We start from the raw sequence: 20,664 nt of genomic DNA, 5'->3' as shown, positions 1-20,664 counted from the left end.
TTGCAGATTCGAAAAAAGAAATGAAGTAAGCAATCAACAACAAGGACATCAAACACAATCGACTCGATTTTTCTTCTCTCTTTTTCTTGTTGTTTCATTTTTTTGTTTTTTTTAATAATAAATAAATTAAGTGTAGTAGCTAAGTAATAAAACGTTAATTATACATATCGATAATTAATTAAGTACAACACACGTCTCGTGCAAAAGTGTAAAGAAGTTAGTGCTACACTCAATACCTTTTTTTTAAGACTTAAACTGTGTTTAATAATAATTCTCGGCTACAATAAGCTCTTCGTAAAACGTAGTAACATTGTAGTTTACAATAGTTTACAATTGTTCACGTCTTGATCGTCAGATAAATGTGTCTATTACATAGGTACACATTATGTTGAAATCGAATTTTTTTTCTTTGATAAAAAAACAAAATACAAATAAAGAATATTACAAAAAAAATACAAAAAGAACACAAAAAAATACAAAAATATACAAAAAAAATACCAAAATTGATTAAAAAACGAATAATAAAATAAAGAATAAACGAAGAAACGAATATTAAAAAGAAGGAATACTAAACAAAAAAATAATACCGAAAAATAAAATCTACTTTACTGGAATTATTTGTACAAGGACTTATTTTTCCTTCTTCTTTTTTTTTTTTGCTTCACAAATTGTCCTCAGTTTTTACAAAAATTTTCTAAACTGATTTTTATTATTCACAAAAAATTCTTGTGTAAAAAAAAATTCTTCGATTCCAACATTTACAAACTTTTCACTTTCTTTTCCTACACAGGCGTAAAATCGATTCACCGAGAGAGAAAATAAATTACAATAAACAGAAAATTTTCTCCCTTCAAAAAATATTTTGAAAATTTTCTAATTTTTATTCATTTCCCCTTTTTATTATCAAAACTGGGATTATTGTCTTTTTACAATTGAAATTTTTTTTCTCAACTATTTAACAATTTTTTGTTTATTTCTCTTTTTCTTGTTTTCCACAAGAACAATAATCCCAATTTGAATATTTGTGAATTAAATATTTTGGAAAATTTTACTGTTTGCAATTTTTACGTCTCTCTCTTGGTGAATTCTGGTTTTTTTTCAATACCAAGTTTTTTTTTCATGACCATGTCATCTTCTAGGGGCTACTGTAAATAAATAAATAATAATAATAAATAATTATTATAAAAACGAACGAGCTAATTAACCTTTGGTATTTTCTTGTGATAATAACGTTAATTTTTTTTTTCTTCGATTAAGCATTGTACTAAAACATTTCAATCATTTTTCAGGATCGATAGCGCTCTAGTACTTTTTTTCATTAAATATTAATTAATAAATTTATGGCACGCTGCATTTTCAACATTTTTTTTTTTTGGTTGCCATTTTCACTAAATACATCATATCTATAACAGCCCCATTAAAGAGACCATATTTTTTTCCATGCATTCGTGTTTATTATTTTATTTATTCATTTTTTTTTATTTTATTTTATTTATTTATTTTTTTTTTTGGTTCTTACTCTCATCGCTTATGACGACTTCAGTTTAATATAATAAATATAATAGTGTATACTTGGTTTGTATTTGTATTTTACAATATATTCCCCATCAATCAACTAATCGATATCTTATTGTCGTGTGAACTGTTTCTTTTTGTTTACACTGTTTTCTCTTAAAACAAGATACAAACCAGATACTAAACGTTTCGATCAATGTTTTCTTTTTTTTCTTTCCATCAAACTCGATTTTCAATTCGGATTAAAAATATTCTTTGGCAAAAAAAGTGAATTTTTTTTTTCGAAAAATAGTATTTTTTCAATAAAATTGTAATTTTTATTCAATAAAATTAAAACTGTTCTAATTAACTCTTTCAGTTTCTAATTAAAACTATTTCAATTATGAATATTTTTTATTAATAATAATTAATTGTAAAAATTATTAACAAATAATAGCAATTATTAAAAATTAAATTTTATTAATTATTATTATTTACTAATTAAATATTAATTATTAATTATTGATAATAATAGTTAATAGTAATAATAATAATTATTATTATTATTAATAATACTAATATTAATTATATTAATAATAATAATTATTAACAACAAATAACAATATTTAAAGCTGACAAAAATTTTATCAAATTAGAGAAAAATCTCTGTTTTCATTTTAATCCGAATATATTGTCGAGTTAGATTACAAAAAATGTTCACTAATCTCTTTGTTCCAATTGTGATCATTATTTTTCTATAGGAAAAAAAAATGCTCGAAAATTACACGGTGAGATGCATTTGTTCTTATGGCCACTTTTATTTATTATCGTTTGGACCCAATTTTACGCCAATTGAAGCTAACTTTTTTCCTTGATTTTTTTTTTTTTTTGCTTTTTTTGCTTTTTCCTTTCTAGAAAAATTATACCACTTCTTTTAAATCTCAACTTGTAATTTCAAACATTTTTTCACACAAAAACTGTGACAATGAGAAGGAACAGTAATTTATTTTCATCATTGAAAACTCGTCTTTTCTTTTGTAATGGAATGTTTCATTGGAATGTGAGAAAAAAATTTGTATACAAAAATTTAGTCGAAAGAAAAATGGAAAAAGAAGAAAAAATGAAAATAATAGAAATGGAAAATAGAAAAATAAAGAAAAATACAAAATTAATAAAAATTAAATTCAAAATTAAGAGTAAGAAACAAATTTTCGAATACAATTATTATTGTAATAGAAACTTTGTAAAAAAATATTTTTAAGAAATGAATAAAAAAATTTCTGGAAAAAAAGCATTAAAACAAATTAGAAAAGTCATTAAAAACAAATTTTTTAACGAAATAATTAAACGAATTCCTCAACAAAATAATTTTTTAAAAAATAAATAAGACAAGAAAATTAAAATTAAAATAATTTAATAAATTATTAAAAAAAATTATTTTTTTTAATAATTTCTTAAATTATTTTAATTTTCTCATAAGAGAAAAAGTGAAAATCAAATAAAACAGAAGTAAAAATAAAAATAAAAATTAAAGCAAAAATAAACAGAAAAATATTTTTCTTTTTCTTTCAGGTCACAATTTTTGAGAATAATTTAAGAAACTGATAAATTTTTCTTCTTTTTTTTAAGCTGTTATCGCTATTCCCTAATTCTGTTGGATATGTGTTACTGTTAAGTATCAATATAAATATACCTTCGATTTTTACAATTTGCATTTATATTTCTACGAGACCTTGAGAATTTTTATCAAAATTGTCCGCACCGAAAGTATAAATTTTCAACACTCGCAATAAAAATATGTGGTAAAAAAAATAATATTTTCCATTCAAGTCCTATAAATAAAATACTGTGGAATAAATAAAAAATACGTATACTTAAGTACTTTGAAATAAAAAAAAAATTTTCTCTTTAATTGAATAAGAAAAAAAAAACGAAACTTCATACTGGAATGTATAATTATTTAGATAGAAAACAAATATTAAGACATAATTTCACAATAATTGTGTAAACAATAAATATAATTAATTACATTTCCAACTAATTAAATAATTGTATTTCGAATTAATTAATTAATTACATTTCAAACTAATTAATTAATTACAATAAAATACAATTTGTTTTTCAAATTTTTTTTTAATTAGTTAATTAATTACACAAAATGCAATTAATTATATTTAATTGTTGTAAATATTGTTTTTTATTCCAAATTATTGTCAATGTAAGAAAGAAAATTTTGTAATGAAGAAAATCGTTTTTTTAATTATTCATTTAGTTTTCAATAAAGGAAAATTAAATTAAAAAAAATTTTTTTTTTTTGCTTAAAAAAAGAAAAACACACACATACACTCACACACACTAAAAACCAGCAACTTAACAGTTTCATACATTAGAGAATTGTCAAATGATGATTTTTTACAAAGCCTTTTTCCTAATAATATATATAAATATATTATCATTTTTCTCTGAGTCGGATTATTTATTCATTTTTATTAATTAATCAATTAACTTCATTTTGAATAGCAACAAATTGATTTTACATAAAAAATTATACACTATTTTCACCGTGAAACTAATTAATTGAAAATTTAATTAATCACATAATCAATTAGTGATTATTTTAATTATTTTAATTAGTGATTTATTTTTCCATTTAATTAACTATCCACTCAATTATATATCCAGTTAATTATTTATCCAGTTATGTAATTATAATGTAAATTAATTACACAGTTAATTAATTATCCAGTTAATTAATTATCTAATTAATTAATTATCCATTTAATTAATTATCCATTTTTTTGAAATATGTTAAAATATTTTTTTTAAGAAATAATTAAATTATTTAATTATTCAGTTAATTAATTAGATAACGAATTAACCTCGTAACTCAATAATTATCCAGTTAATTAATAATCCAATTATGTAACAATCCAATTATTTAATAATCCAATTATTTAATTATCCAATTAATTAATTACATAACGAATTAAGCTCATAACTAATTAATTATCCAGTTAATTAATTACAAATGTAATTTCCCGCATTGATAATTAATTGCACAGTGAATTAATTGTGTAATTAATTAACTAATTTTCCACTTAATTAATTACACTTTAAGGTTAATGATATTTATTCCCTTATTAATATTATTTTTTAATATTCCTGAGTAAATTTCCATTTGGTTAATTACATAATTAAACTAATTGTCTTCTTAATTAACTGTATAACAAACTAATTGTCCAATTAATTTATTTATTCAATTAACCAATTGGTTTACACAAAAAATTATTCACTATTTTCACCGTGCAACTAATTGAAAATCTTACTAATTACCTAATTAATATTAATTAATTACATAATTAATATTAATTAATTACATAATTAATATTAATTAATTACATAATTAATAAAATTTTCTGTGATAAATTGTGTAAAAAATTTATTTGTACGAAAAAAAATTAATCGTATCCAAAAAATTATTTTTTGCACGAAAATCTTTTTGTACGTAAAATTTTTGATTTTTAAAAAAAAATTTTCTTTTTTAAATAAAGTCAATTGATTAATTAAGAAAATACATGATAAAAAGGTCGTCATATATTTTGTAGTTTAATTGGGCCATAAAATCAAAGGCTCATTTTTTTTCCCGCCACTTTCGGTCTCAACTCTAAAATTCGTACTATATATTAATCGCTTTCTCATATTTATATATTTATATTCATATATATATATTTATATATATATATATATTTTTTTACCATTATTATTAATATATTATACTATACTCCATTTGTTACATCATGTTGCTTTTTTTTTACCTAGGTGTGACCAGTATTTTTCGTTTACGTTTTACGAAATTCACCGCTCCTAATTTGTGTACCTCTATCTCTATTTCTTAGTTTTTTTTCCTTAACAAAAACACTTGCATTAATTATAGTCATATATTAATAATAATCGTTATCCGATAATCGCAATAATAATAATTTAATATATATAATAAACTTTTTCGCAACTAATATGTATTTACAAATTATTATACAAGTTTATTAAAGACGCTAACGCCACGTGTTTTTTTTTCAGTGTCTAATATGTTCTTTTTCTTTTTTTATTTTTTAATGTGTTGTTAAGTGCGCATAGAATGCGAGACGACGCGTTCTCCTTGATAGAAATTTTTTTTTTTTGTCTATTTTATTCTATTTATTTTTATAGAAATAGAGATTTTATTCTACTTTTTTTTTATTCAGTAACGTTAAATATTGTTTGATTGAAAAAAATTTTTTTGTAGTAAATTTCTTGGGTTCTAATCAAGTCGATATTTTTTTAAATAATTTTAATAATAATTTTTTTTTTTCATTTAGAGGAAATCTTTAGTGTAATTAATTAAAGTAATCAATTAAATTTGTTATTAGAAGAATTTTTTTCCAGATGACAAAATTTTTAATATAATTAATTCAATTTCTGTCTTATATTAAAAAATATTTTTTCATTATTTTTTTCATTGTTATTTTCATAATTTTCTTTCGAAAACAAGTTTTCTTGCATTTTTCTTTTCTTTTCATTCTCTATTAAATTTTAGTTTTTATTTTATTCAATTTTAGTACTTTTAATTTAATTTTCTTCTATTATTTTTTTATTAAACAGACGAAAGGTAAATGTCCTTTTATTTACATAAGAGGTAATTTACATTTACACAAAAGGCAAGAAACTGAAAATAAATTCTTTTTAAATTGTAAATATTGTTTAATTTTTAATTAAATTAATTACCATTTGGGACTGAAAATTTACGGGATTGATTAGAGAACCCAAGTTTTATTACGGACTTAAAAATTATTAGAAAGAAATAATTAAAAACTTATTCATCGAAAATTGGACTATTTGTGTCAATAATGTAGAAAAAATTCTTAAAACTATTTTTTTTTGTAAACAAAATTTTCAATTGTTTCTTAAAATGTTTAAAGTTTAAATAGAAAGGAATGTTTTTTTAATTAATAAAATTGATGTAGGGAATGTTTGAGTTTTTAGTTTCTATTTTTGTATTTATAAATAAAAAATGTATTTCTAAAAAAAAATGTATTTATAAATACTAAAAAGTATTTATACATAAAAAAATTATTTGCAATTATCAAAGAGTATTTAAAAACACCACAAAGTATTTAAAAATAAAAAAAGTATTTATAAATACCAAAAGTTATTCTTAAATAACAAAAAGTACTGATAAATCTCAAAAAGTATTTAGAAATAAAAAAAATATTTGTAAATACCAAAAATATTGCTAAAGACCAAAAAGTATTAGTAAATACCAAACAGAATTCATAAATACAAAATAGTTCTTATAAATACAAAATCGAATTTAAAAATACAAAATCGAATTGAAAAATACAAATCGAATTTAAAAATACAAAATAGTACTTATAAATACAAAATTGTATTTAAAAAAATAAATAGTTCAGAAAAATATAGAAAAATACAAAAAGCAAAAATATTTTTCTAAACAATATAGAAAAATACACTGCACAATGGAATGTTTGAAAAAAATTTTCTTCCATCCAAAGAAATATTTGTCAATTTGAAAAAAAATATTCTTCGATCCATACTCTCGGATGGAGAAAAAATTCTTCAATTAAAAAAAAAGTTGTTTAATTACTCATATTAATAATTAATAATTAAAAAACACTAAAAAAATATATCTCTATCAAAAATGAAAAACTTGATGACAAAAAATACAAATTCTCTCTAAAAGATTTTGTGACAAAAATAAATTCAAAAATACGTGACAAATTTTAAAAACAAATAAAAATTATATTTTTTTCTTTTCTCTACAGGAGAACATCGTCATCGCATGAGATTTGCGTTAGTTAAAATCACGTAATTTACAGCTATGCACCTAAACGCCCCCACCCCCCTCCCTCCCATCCCTTTTCCTCAATGAGGATGAAACTTCTTGTATGAAAAATCGACGCGTCATTGTCACGGAGCCAGCAAACATTAATCTCTATTTACTTGCTAAACGTACTGTGTTTTTTTTCCACTCTCTCTTTTCTTTTTTGTTTCTTTGTCTGTTTGTTTCTTTTTTAAGCGTCGACAGCCTCCGATTTCGCTTAAATTTAATTTTACTCCATTATTATTATAATAATATATGTTTACTTTGTACTATATATGATCTTAGTCCGACAGTCGGAACTGCCGCGGTTTTGGTACGGTGAATTTTATACATTATGATTCCCAGATGCGGAGGAGTCATTTATAATGAGGGGAATTTTAGAGGCAAAAAATGCACACAGAAAAAAGGTGCTTTTTTGGGGAGAGAAGAAGAGAGAAAGAGGGAGAGAGAGAAAGAGAGAGAGAGAGAAAAAAAAGAGAAAAATGAAAAGAAAAAAAAAGAGATAGAGTGATAGAGAAAGTGAGAGGAGACAATTTCTATTCTTCATGAAAATTTAACACTTAATAAATTTTTTTTAACTTCTTTTTTTTGGATAAAAAAAATTTCTATCTCCCCCTCAAACGTTCTTCATTTCTCCAATTTCTTTTTTTAAAGAAGAGAAGCAAAAAAAAGAAGAAGAAATGCTCCCCCGACTCTGAATGACTCTTCTGCGCAAATTCGTTTTTTTTCTCATATTTTTTTTTCTATATTTGGTTTTGTTTCGCTTTTTGAATATTTTTTTCCCTCACTTTTTCAATAGAAATGGCACGTTTGTGAAATTCACTTGTCATCTCAATACGGCTTCTTTCGAGTTACAACAACAACGCTTTAATTATCATTTTTTTTTTTTGTTTGAAAAAAATTCTTTTGTTTGGAAAAAATTATATTTTCGAATTTTCAAATGAAAAAAAGATAATTTTCAAAAGATTGGAAAATTATTTGTATTAATAATTAACAGATTCGGGGAAAATTTTCTTTTTTTAAACAAAATAAAATTTATTTCAGTAAGAAGAAAATTTTTTTAATAAAAGTTAAATTTTTAATAAAAATAAATAAATAAAAAGTAATAAATATAAAAAGTATTCTATTTCTCAGTGACTACTTTTTACTTGATTTGGATGAAAAAATTTGTTTTTGTCGCAAAATTAAATTTTATTTAGCGAGAATAAAGAATTTTTGGTGATTAATATATATATTTTTTTGTTACGTAAATAAACTTTTTACTTTGGTTCAAGAAAATGTATTTAAAATAAACATAAATAGATGGAATGAAAAGATTTTATGGCAAATGTATCATTTTTGTCAAAAATATAAATAAGAAGTCTTCTTTTCAATGCAAATGAATTTTTAATTTTAAAGAAATATTATTTTTATTTATCCATTAGTATTTTTCTTTTTCTTTAAAAAGAAAATAACAATAAAATATTGTCATTAAAGAGAAATTTTTTTTTTTCGTAAAATAAAATTTAATTGAGCAAAAGTATTGTAAGTATTAAATAAAAGTATTCTTCATTAAAAATAGCAAAATGAAATATTTATTTAGCACGTAAACAAAATTTTTTTGTTCAATGAATAGAATTTAATTAAATAAAAATTTTAGTAAATTAAATAAAATTCTTTTTAGTTCAAACAAACTGTTGGCTTGACGCAAAATAAAATTTTTATTCAAGTTCAATGTTAAATAAAATTTATTTCAAGTAAATGTAAAGAAATCTAAAATTAAATTGAATAAAGAATTTACTTGTTACAAATAATGATTTTTTTTTGGGAGTAAATAAATTTTTAAGTTTAAAATAACTACAAATAAAACTAAATAAAGAATTTATTTGACACTAAAAGGATTTCTTTAGCACAAAAAAGATTTGATTATCAAAAAAAATTTTTTTTAGCATAAAAAGTTTCTTTAGCAAAACAAAAATTTTTTTAGTACTTATCTAAAATTTCTTTCGCACAAAAAATTTCTTAAGCTAAAAAAAGATTTTTTTAGTTTAATAAATGATTTCTTTAGGTAAAAAATTCTCTTTAGCACAAAAAAAATTTCTTTAGTGTAAAAAATATTTCCTTAGCACAAAAAATTTTCTTTAACATAAAAATAATTTCTTCAAACACAAATATATTTCTTTTAAAGGAAATAAAATTCATTTGAACGTAAATAAAGAATTTAGTTGACAACAAAAGAATTTCTTTAACGTAAAAACAATTTTTTTAGTTTAAAAAAAAAATTTTCTTTATCACAAAAACAATTTTTCTAGTATATAAAAATTTCTTTAACACAAAAAATTTTCTTCAACATAAAAAAAATTTCTCTAAACACAAATACAATATTACTTTCGAAGCAAATAAAATTGAAATATAAACAAGTTAAATAAAAACTCTGCTTTTGACCAAATTAAAAACCCACTTTTAAAAATTTGCTTTTTCTTCCTTTTAATTTTTAATTAATTTTAATTAATTAAAAATTACATTTTCTATTTGACTTTTATTAAAGATAATAATGACTATTATTTTTAATAATGACATTTTCTATTTGACTATTATTAAAAATAATAATAATAGTCAAAATAGAAAATGTCAATTCAAGACACAATGGAGAACAAAATTTTCCAATTCGAGAATTTCATCGAATTTCTGAAACTCAAAACGTGGATGTTGTAACTTCCTTCATTTTGTTAGATTAGTTTTTTTCTTTTTTTGAAAAAAAAGTAAAAAAAAAATTTTTTTTTCACTGGGCTAATGCCGGTATTTGCGGAACCATTCTTCTTCTCATTCCCTCATTTTTTTTCTCTCACAACACCGCTTACGTAATAAAAGTTTCGTATGTACAAAAGCACAGCTCACAATACAGCGCGATATTGAGTGCGACTCTGAGTTCTCCTTTGCACCGATGCACCGCAGTTAACATTATCTATCCTCTCTCTCTCTCTCTCTCTCCTTTTTTACTCGCTTTTTTTTATTATTTTTCACAAGAGCGTCCATCCATAGATATTATATATATAATATATATCTATATATATGTATATATCACTTGGTGCACGTGCAAAAAGTTCACCGCGTTAGCACATGCCCGTAAAAACGTTTTTCACACTTACGTGACCAACGAGGAATTGACGAGTCTACTTTCGTTGACTTGAGCTGCCACTAGTTGCTCGATGATTTATCTACCCTCTCTTTTTTTTTGTTTGTCTCTTTTTTTTGTCGTCTAAACGAAATTCTTCGCAATATGTTAATTAACATATTTTTCTCTTAAATATTTCATAATCTCACAATTTTTTTCTGACGTGATAAATATAAAAATTGTATTCGTTTTTATAAAGTAAGAATAAAATTGGAAATTCTATTTTCTTTTTTTTTGCTCTCCTCTGCAAAGCTTTTAGTATCGATTTTTTTTTAATTCGAATTTTATGTTCATATAAACAAATATTATTGAGAGAATATTTCGAGAATGTTTTCCAGCGTAAATATCGGAATTTAATTTTGAATTTTTTATTAATTTGATATTTAGAAATAATGCAACAATTAAAGAATTAAATTCACCTTTTTTTATTCTATTTTATTCTATCAAAGCTAAATATTCGGAGAATTATTTTAATTTTAAACGAAAGATTGAGATTTCAATTTTAATTGAACGATTAAGAATTTTTTTTCAAACGTTTGGAAAAAATGGAGCTATAAAAAACTTTTTTCAAGACTAAATTTTTTATTAATTTATTTTTCTAATCGTTCGAAAAGAATTTGGAGCAAAAATATTTTTTTCCTTCTAAATTTTATAGTTAAAAAAAAAGAAAAGAAATTTTTTATTAATTCATTTTCCAATCGTTTGAAAAAATAAAAATATGGAGCAAAAATAATTTTTTTCTTTGAAAATTATTGTACAGTTAAATAAAAAAGTAAATTACATGAGATTTTTTTTTTATTTGAAATATTATGTCTCATTAGCTTTTAATAAATGTAAAGTAGTGTGAGTAGAATTTTTTTTTTATTATTATCGCTCATAAAATTTGCAAAAAGGGCAATAGGAGCGAGGAAAATTATAAACAAGAGCGACAAGATGAAATGAGTCACGCAACATCCTGTTTGCAAAAGGAAATTTTACTTTTCACTTGAACCATATTTCGTTCTCCACTATTTTTTCTTTCGCTCAACTTTTTGCTTTTACTTTTTTCCAAGATTTACAAATTGATTTCAAATCATATATTCTGCAAAAAAAATATATATAACGTAATTTTTTTAATAGAAAAAAAAGTGAATTTAAATCTTTAAATTGTTAAATTTCATTCTTGTAGAAATTTGAAAAATCTGTCTTTTATTTTCAAAGAGAAATTGGAGAGCAAACGAAAAAGAATAATTTCCAACTTTGACTAGATTCGGCAAATAAAAAATTGCTTGGCATATTAATTATTCGTGAATTTATTTATAAATTTTGTAAATTGTACAAAATTTATTCTAAATTAGTGTAAATTTTTTTGTAATTAATTTGCAAAGCAACAATTAAAATTGCTTTTCGAATTAAACTTAAAAAAATAAACATTTGGTTAAGTTTTTTAATTATTAATTAAATTAATTTATTATAATATTACTATATTATTTATCAAATAATATTATAATAATAATTAATTTAATTAACTAAAAAAGAACAGTTTCCTCCCTGAACGATGTAACGACTAGAATGTACTTTAAGAAATAATAATCCTAAATGTAATAAAAACAATGGCAATTTATGGCACTAGATTAAAAATCATTGAGCAGAGGTCATGAATCGAAACAATATCGATTAAAATCCAATACGTGGGATTTAAAAAAAATTTTTCATCATCTTTTTAATAATTTTTTTTTTATTAAAAAAAATGTTCTTTTTTTATTTTTTCTTCTTTTTTAGAAGAAGTTCTGAATCACTGAAGCAAAGTTTCGTATCTATTAGAACTAACTTTAACCAGTTAGAAACAGTCTTTATCTTTTTAAATAAATTCTAAGTTGTTAGAACAAGTTTTAATCCGCTAGAACTAGTTTTGGGCTTTTTGAACCAATTTGGACTTTTTAGAACAAGTTTCAATTTTTTCCTATCAATTTTTCTTCTGCTTTTGAGCAATTTTTTTTTTGTTGGTTAATTTTTGACCAATTTTGACCAGTTTGAACAAATTTTCATTTTTTTTATCTTGACCAGTTTGAACAAATTTTTGGTTTTTTGAACCAATTTTGACCAGTTTGAACAAATTTTCGTTTCTTTCTACAGAAAATTGAAAAAAAAATTTTGCACTACAATTTAAAATATAATTTAAATAATTATCCAAATATTGAAATTAAAACCAATTGAAACATGTTCTAATAAGTTAAAGCAAATTCTTCACTTGTTCGAACAATTTTTTTTCTCCACTCATAATAGATTCAATCGAAACTCTTTTTTTCTCTACTAATTTAATAATTAATGAAAAATTTTTCTTAAATAGATTTTTTTTATTTTGTTTCTTTGAAACGAATTTCAGAGGCACTGGCAATTTTAAAAGCGATACAAATTAAAGAATTCACGTAAATTGAAACGTGCATTGTTTGTATCGCATCATCACGTGTTTCATTCGATCGAATTTCGACTCTCTCTTGTGTAACATAAAGCATATATAATAAACGTCATAAATACTGATCGCTGTTTGAGATTCGATTATTTTTCACTAAGAGAGACGATGGATTTTCATCGTCGACAACTGCGGCTTTAGATTGATTTCTTTTCATTTGCTTTTGATATTTCACTTAGAATATTTATGAGAAGAAAAAAAAGTTTTTCTATTATTAATTCTTTTTTTCTGATTTTTTCACATCATTCTTCTTGATAATCGATTGTTTTTTTTCTTCATTCTCTTCGATTAATCAAATTTTTGGATTTGATATTATTGTTATTCGAAATAAATATATATTTATGAGTGAAAGTGTTTTTTGATTTAGAAAATTTTAATTATAATAAGAATAAAAAGAATTATTATAAAATATAATTCAATTTCGTAATAAAAAATTTAAATTCAATTTCGAAATTGAGATTTAAATTCAATTTTGCAATTTTATTTTCAATTCAACAGAGAATTGAATTTAAAATTCTAGAATTAAATATAAAATTCCAGAATTGAATTTAAAATTCAACTTCGTTATTTAAATTTTAAAATTCAATTTTGCAATTGAATTTAAAATTCAACTTAGTAATTGAATTTTAAATTAAATTCTGTAATTGAATTTCCAATTCAATTTTGTAGTTGAATTTCTAATTCAATTTTGTAGTTGAATTTCAAATTCAATTTCGTAATTGCAATTAAAAGTCAATTTCGTAATTAAAAATTTAAATTCAATTTCGAAATTGAATTTTAAATTCAATTCTAATTACTTATTCACACAATTAATAATAGAATGTTGAGAAAAAAAATTCATCACCTCGAAATATCAAAAGAGAAGGAAATTTGAAATCAATTTTCTTTTTGTAATTCAACGAGAGTTTTTGATGTTATTTTTTTTACGAAAAAGGAAGATCCTCTTCGGGTGACTCGTCGTGATACTCCTCGTGGTCGGACGTATGTCACAAAACGTCAGAAGCTTGTCGTGGACTAATACCAAGCGATGGGGACAATTGTCCTTCATCAACTGCAAGGGCTTTTGGGTCCTCGTCTTTCCATTTGTCCATTGAACGGCGTCGTGCATTCATAAAGAAGTTTCCGACCGTCGTGGGCTCCAGGCCCAGCTGTCGTGCTATTGTCACCTGCATTTCCTTCGACGGCCTCTTCGTTTCCTAAAAATAAAAAAAAAATAATTAAATCTCAATTTAAATAAATCGACTGTATAAAAATTAATTAATTCGATTTTAATTTTTTCCTTCTTTTCAGTTTTGATTTTTTTCATTAGTATAATTTTAACTCTTATTTCTTAAAAAATAAAGAAAAATTAATAGTTCATTTTAATGAATTAATTATTAGTCTAAATTAATGAATTGTTATAATTGTAATTATTAATAAAATTTTTCGAAAAAATGCATTATTTTCTAAAACTTTCATAAATTCTTCGAAACAATTCAATTATTTTTATAACTAGTAAAATTGTTCGCGAGAATTAAATTGTTTTTATAAATAAATAAATTCTAATAATAAATTCTTCTCTGGAATTCAATTATCTTCAATACAATTTTAATAAAATTCAATAATAAAATTTTTAATTCTAATTATTAGGTAACGATTATTTTAAAAAGTTGAAAAAAATTTATTATTTAATTCAATTATTTTCAAAATTCACAATTAAAATTATTTAAAAAAAAACATTATTTTTCAGAAACTTGAAAAAATTCTTCAAAAGAATTTAAGTGTTTACAAAGAAACCAAATAAAATTATTAAAAAAAATTTATTTTCTATATCAATAATTTTAATAAAATTTCATAGTAAAATTATTAATTACAATTATTAACAAAATCGATTATATTGAAAAAATTAATGGAATTTTTTGAATGAATTCAATTCTTGTTAAAATTTCTAATTCTTCGAAAGAATTCAACTAGGTATTTCAATATTTTCATAAAATTCCTTAAATAAATTAAATTATTTAAAAAATTCCAATAAAATTCTGCAAAAAATTTAATTATTATCTAAAAATTCAATAATCAAATATTTAATTTCAATTATTAACAATCACGATTTATTTTTTAGAAAATATAAAAAAAATTCTTTATCAAATTCAATTTCTTAAAAAATTTCCAAATCAAATTTTTAAAGAAATCTCATGATTTAAAAAAATTCATAGAAATTTTTGCAAAGAATTTAAAGAAAATTATCAAAATAATTGAATTCCTTTGAAGAATTTTAATATTTATAAAAAAAATTTAATTCTTCGATTTAATAAAAAAAAATTTGAAAATAAGTGAATTCCTTCGTGGAATTCAATTACTTTCATAAATAATATAATTCTCGGAAGAATTGAATTGTTTTCAAATTTTTTCATTTAATTTTTTACAAGAATTCAATTATTTTCAATTTTTTGATTAAATCGAAGGAATTCAATTATTTGTAAATTTTTTTATTATATTCTTTACAAGAATTCAATTATTTTCAAATTTTTTTATTAAATCGAAGGATTTCAATTATTTTCAAATTTTTTGATTAAATCGAAGAATATTCAATTATTTTCATATATAATAATAATAAACTTCTTTTGAAGAATTTCTTCAAGTTTTTTGAGAATATTGTAACAGTTTTCTGAACAATTTTAATTGAAAATTTTGAAAATAATTGAATTAAAGAAGGAATTTTTTTAAACTTTTTAAAATAATCGTGTCTGTTTAAAATTAGAATCACAAAATAATTCAATTATTGCGAAGAATTTTATTACTTACAAAAATAATTCAATTCTTGCGAAGAATTTTACTGTTTTTCAAAATAATTGAATTATTTGCAAGGAAATTATTAAAATTTAAAAAAAAATAAAAAATTTTTATTAAAATATAAATTTTATTATAATTATAGTTAATTAGTTAACTAATTATAATTGAATAATTCATATTCATTCACTAGTAATTAAATTCATCAATTATTTAATTCTCTTATTAGTGAAACTACGGGGGAAAATGACTTTTTAAAAATATAAAAATAGATAAAAATTCTTTTCTCTGTGTACGTGAGTTTTATTCGTTTATTAAATAATACGTCAAATAATTTTAAACTCGATAATAATACGAATAATTCAATAATTTAATGCTAATCGAATAAAGAAGAACAAAAGTGAGTATAACGAGAAATTTAAAATAAGAATAATTTAATTAAGACTAGTAAGAAACGAGGCAGATGGTTTATATCCTTCTTAAATATTCTTAGCCCCCCTCTCCCTTCCCCCCGACATTTAATTAAATATTCCAACCATATACATTTCTTCTTTTGCTTATACATCTTCATTATCTTCTTTTTCTTAAATTTTTAAATTTTACCCCTTTCCCTCCCATTTTTTCTCATTATTTCTCTTTTTTCAATTTTAGTTGATTTTAGTCTTTGATTTTCTTTCTCTCAATTTTTATTATGAAAAGAGAAGAAAATTCTTTATACGACAAAGATAACAGCACTTTTTTTATAATATTTAGTGTGAAATCACATTTTTTATTTCGAATTTCAATTCAGAAAAAAATTTCTAGTTAATTACTTTTTTTTAGTCTCTTTTTCAGTATGCTGGATATGAAGGTAAAAATTTTTAGATTTTAATTCTATTTTAAAAAATCTTTTGTACTTTTCACAAAAATGGTACACAGATAAAGTGCGGAAAAAAGGTTTTTTTTTGGAATTAAAATAGGGAATTATTTAAACTGAGGGAAAAAAATGAATTTAGTATAATTAAATTAAAAGTAATTTTTGAAATTCAAAAAGAAGCTGAACAGACATACAAAGTGGGCTAAGGTCATGTTATGTAGCCCTTGGCTTGTATCCAGAGGATTTAATGGAGAGACTTATTAGCTCCCGACGATAAACCTAAGTCCCAGTGAATTTTTCTTTTTTTTCGTTTTTTTAAACTCCGTTTATAATTATTTAATAATAATAAAATCTTAATTAGCATAATTTTTCATATTACGTTTTATTTTTAATCCAACAATTTAATAATATACTTCAATTAAAATTAATTCTAAAAAAAATTTTTTTTAGTTTTATCAAAGTTTTGAAAAAATTTCTTCATAATAATTATTAGATAATTTATTTATTACTAATTGGACGATAATTGATTAATATTTATTATTATTTGTATATTGAATATATTTCTTAAAATGAAATAAAAACACAATTATTATTTTCTGTAATTATTAATTTAATTTTGTTAGTTATTGCTAATTAAACAAATTATTTAGTATTTAAAATGTTTAATTATTCTTTTTAATTCTAAGTTTGCTAAAATTTTTAAGTGATTTCTTTATAATTCATTTTAAAAAAAATTTACTATTAAATTGTTTGGATAAAAAAAACGTGAAATAATTAGATCATAATTCTTTGACTGTAATAATTATAATTTAATTTATTTATTATTCAGACGAATTTGTTTATTAATTAGACGATAATTAATTGAGAACAATTATTAAAATTTTATTTAATTATTAATTTATAATTCAGTTATTGCTAATTAGATGATTGTAAACTAATTAATTTGTAAATTTTAAATTTGTAAACTAATTCAAATTCAGAGAGTAAATTTAGTTATTAATTTAATTTAGAAAGTCAATAAAATTTAATATTTATTCAATATTAATTACATGATAATTGAAAATAGTATTTAATTAAATACTAATTATTTAATTACTAATTAATTACTAATTAATTACTAATTAATTAACTTATTAATAATTAGAATTGAATTTTTTTTAAAAAGGAGGAAAATGTATTTTTATTATAAATTTAAGTAAAAATTCACCAAGAGACAACTTCTCCATTTTCAAAAAGTTAAAACCAAAAATAAAAGTAAAGGTAACTGAAAAATAATTATTCGCACCTTTTTCCCCCGTTCTTTTTTGCAAAAGGATTCATTTTATGACAGTGCATTAAAAATTCATTGAAAATCTGTCAACGTGAATTAAATTAACGAACAAAAAAAGTTCCGCCAAATTAATGTAAAAATTTCCGTAATAAAATTATAATTTTTAATTATATATGAAATATTGATGTATATCTGAATTTTCTATCAAAAATAATATATATAATATTAGAAGATATTTGTGTCATAATTTACTTGGCATTAAATCATTAAAATATTCGCAAACGCAAGTTATAAATATTAATTAAAAAAACACAAAAAAAATTCTGTAAAAATAATTTTTATTATATAAAATAATTTTTCTGTATTATTTACATTTTTTATTAAAATTATTATAATAACTATATTTTATAATTATATAAATCATCTTTAAATGATTATAGATTCATTTATAAATTAAAATATTATAATCTTTATAATAAAATTCCTCCTTGGGTAGAAATTTATTCAAATTTATTATTTTTGAAAATAATAAATAACAATTAATTAATTAGTAAATTTTTAAAAATTTTGGAAGTAAATGTATTCAAATCTTAAAGTCGATATTTGAAAATAAAAAAATGGAATTTACATATTTTAATTTTTTTTTTTATTCTCAAATTTATCTTCTTTTTCCTTTTCCTCCTAATTCTATTTCTATATTTTTACATTCAAATTTAAAAAAAACAAAACAAAACAAAATATTAGTAATAAAAGAAGAAAAAAAAGTTTTGGACTCCCGTCTATATTATATAGAAACGTTGAAGTAAATAACTGAAATACTGAGTACCAGGTAAAGAACTGCTCGCGAAATTATTCAAGATGGATCGATAGTTGGACGCTCGGTTGACGCGCAACTGAATTCAACTATCTACGAATGTACACATGAATGCGCAGGTATAGAATCGCTTGTCTCCGAGAAAAAAAAACAGTACGTAAAGAACAATAAATTGTTTCGTAAAGAGAAAATTTTCAAATCAATTTTTCCATTATATATATGTATGCGAATATATATTGAATATTTCAAAAGCCAGAACTAATTATCGAATCGTTTTATATTAAATTTAACAATTAATCCTATATCATTTGTCATAAATTGAATCTTAAATAAAAAAATATAAAAAAAATATAATCATAATATGTCACTTTTAAATAATAATTAATAGTCGAAGAAAATTATATAACTTTTTTCAAAAGAAACTATAATAAACTAAAATCGATTCTTATTTCCAGTGGACGTACTTTTATAAAATTGAAGTTATTACTTCAATAATAGAAGTTATCATCGATTATAAATTGTTATAATTTCTGTTAAATGAAGTTATCACGCACTGATTATAATAGTTAACGATCAATTAAGGATTTTTTTTCTTGAAGGCGGTGAAAAATTTTCATTATTAATTATTCATACCAGTGACTATTAATATTAATTATTTAAATTAATTATTAACTGTTTAAAGTAATTATTTACTGTTGAGATTAATTATTAACTGTTAAAATTAATTATTAATTGTTTGAATTAATTTTTAACTGTTGAGATTAATTATTAACTGTTAAGATTACTTATTAACTGTTAAGATTAATTAATTAACTGTTAAGATTAATTAATTAACTGTTAAGATCAATTAGCAACAGTTAAGACCAATTATTAATTATTAAAATTATTTATTAACTTGTAAGATTCGTTATTAATTATAAAAATTAATTATTAACAATTGAGATTAATTAATAAACCTATCTATTAATATTATTTCTTAGGTATTAATATATTAATTAAAAATATTTTCAATTTTTTAATACTTTTAATTATTAATTTTATTACTTCTAAATATTAATTAGCAAAACTTCTAATTGTCAACATTTTTAATTATTTATATTCTTTAAGTAGAAATATCTTATTTTTATAAATTTTCAGAATCGAGATTAATATTAACAATTAAGTATTAATATTATTATTTGTTAAGTAGTTATGTTAATTATTAATATGTTTAATTAATAATATTTTCAATTATCAATATTATTAACTATTAATATTTTCAATTATCAATATTATTAACTATTAATATTTTCAATTATCAATATTATTAACTATTAATATTTTCAATTATCAATATTATGAACTATTAATATTTTCAATTATCAATATTATTAATTATTAATATTTTTAATTAACAAAACTATTAATTATTAATATTTTTAATTAACAAAACTATTAATTATTAATATTTTTAATTAATAATATTTGCAATCATTAATATTATAAAGAATTAATTTTAACTTCAATTATGAGAAAATAAAATTACCCAAAGTTTCATTTAATTAGTTTTGATCGATACCTTCTTAGTCAATATTAACTTCAATTAATAGAGAAGTGAATTAATAATAACTTTAGTTAATATTGTCTTTAATCATTAAAGTTTATGTTATTTTCAATCAAAAGAAAATAAAATTAATTATTTCTTTAATTCAATAATAATTCATATTGATATTTATGAGTAAAGAAATTTCTGAATATTAATAAGAAATAATAATAATAAAAATAAAAATAATAATAAAATAAAAATAATAACAGCTTCATTTAATTGTAACTTTCGTTGCAATGTTATCTTTAACAAATGGTATAAGTTCGTTATATTCAAATAATAGAAAATTAATAATAGCTTCAATTAATAGTATTTTTCATTGCAGTAATTAATATTATCTTCAATCAATGATAGCTTCAAGGGATAGGAAACGAATTCAATGATAACTTCAC

General features: G+C 20.9%; 1 protein-coding gene across 4 annotated transcripts in view; it reads right to left on the bottom strand.

Moving 5' to 3' along the window:
* Positions 1-13,784: 13,784 nt before the first annotated feature.
* The window catches only part of LOC122501328 (hepatocyte nuclear factor 6), a 115,684-nt gene continuing 108,804 nt past the window's right edge, over positions 13,785-20,664 (bottom strand). For 2 of the 4 annotated variants that reach the window (XM_043610704.1, XM_043610705.1), the window contains one exon: positions 13,785-14,174. In XM_043610704.1, coding sequence (XP_043466639.1) covers positions 13,965-14,174 — 210 coding nt within the window. In that variant the 3' untranslated portion in view covers positions 13,785-13,964. The remainder of the gene's footprint in view (positions 14,175-20,664) is intronic. The other 2 variants (XM_043610706.1, XM_043610707.1) reach the window with 1 other exon arrangement.

Source organism: Leptopilina heterotoma, unplaced genomic scaffold (assembly GCF_015476425.1).
Source record: "Leptopilina heterotoma isolate Lh14 unplaced genomic scaffold, ASM1547642v1 Lhet_209, whole genome shotgun sequence".
NCBI classification, from domain to species: Eukaryota; Metazoa; Arthropoda; class Insecta; order Hymenoptera; family Figitidae; genus Leptopilina; species Leptopilina heterotoma.
The sequence above is the reverse complement of the archived record's forward strand: the minus strand, read 5'-3'. Positions and strand labels throughout refer to the sequence as shown.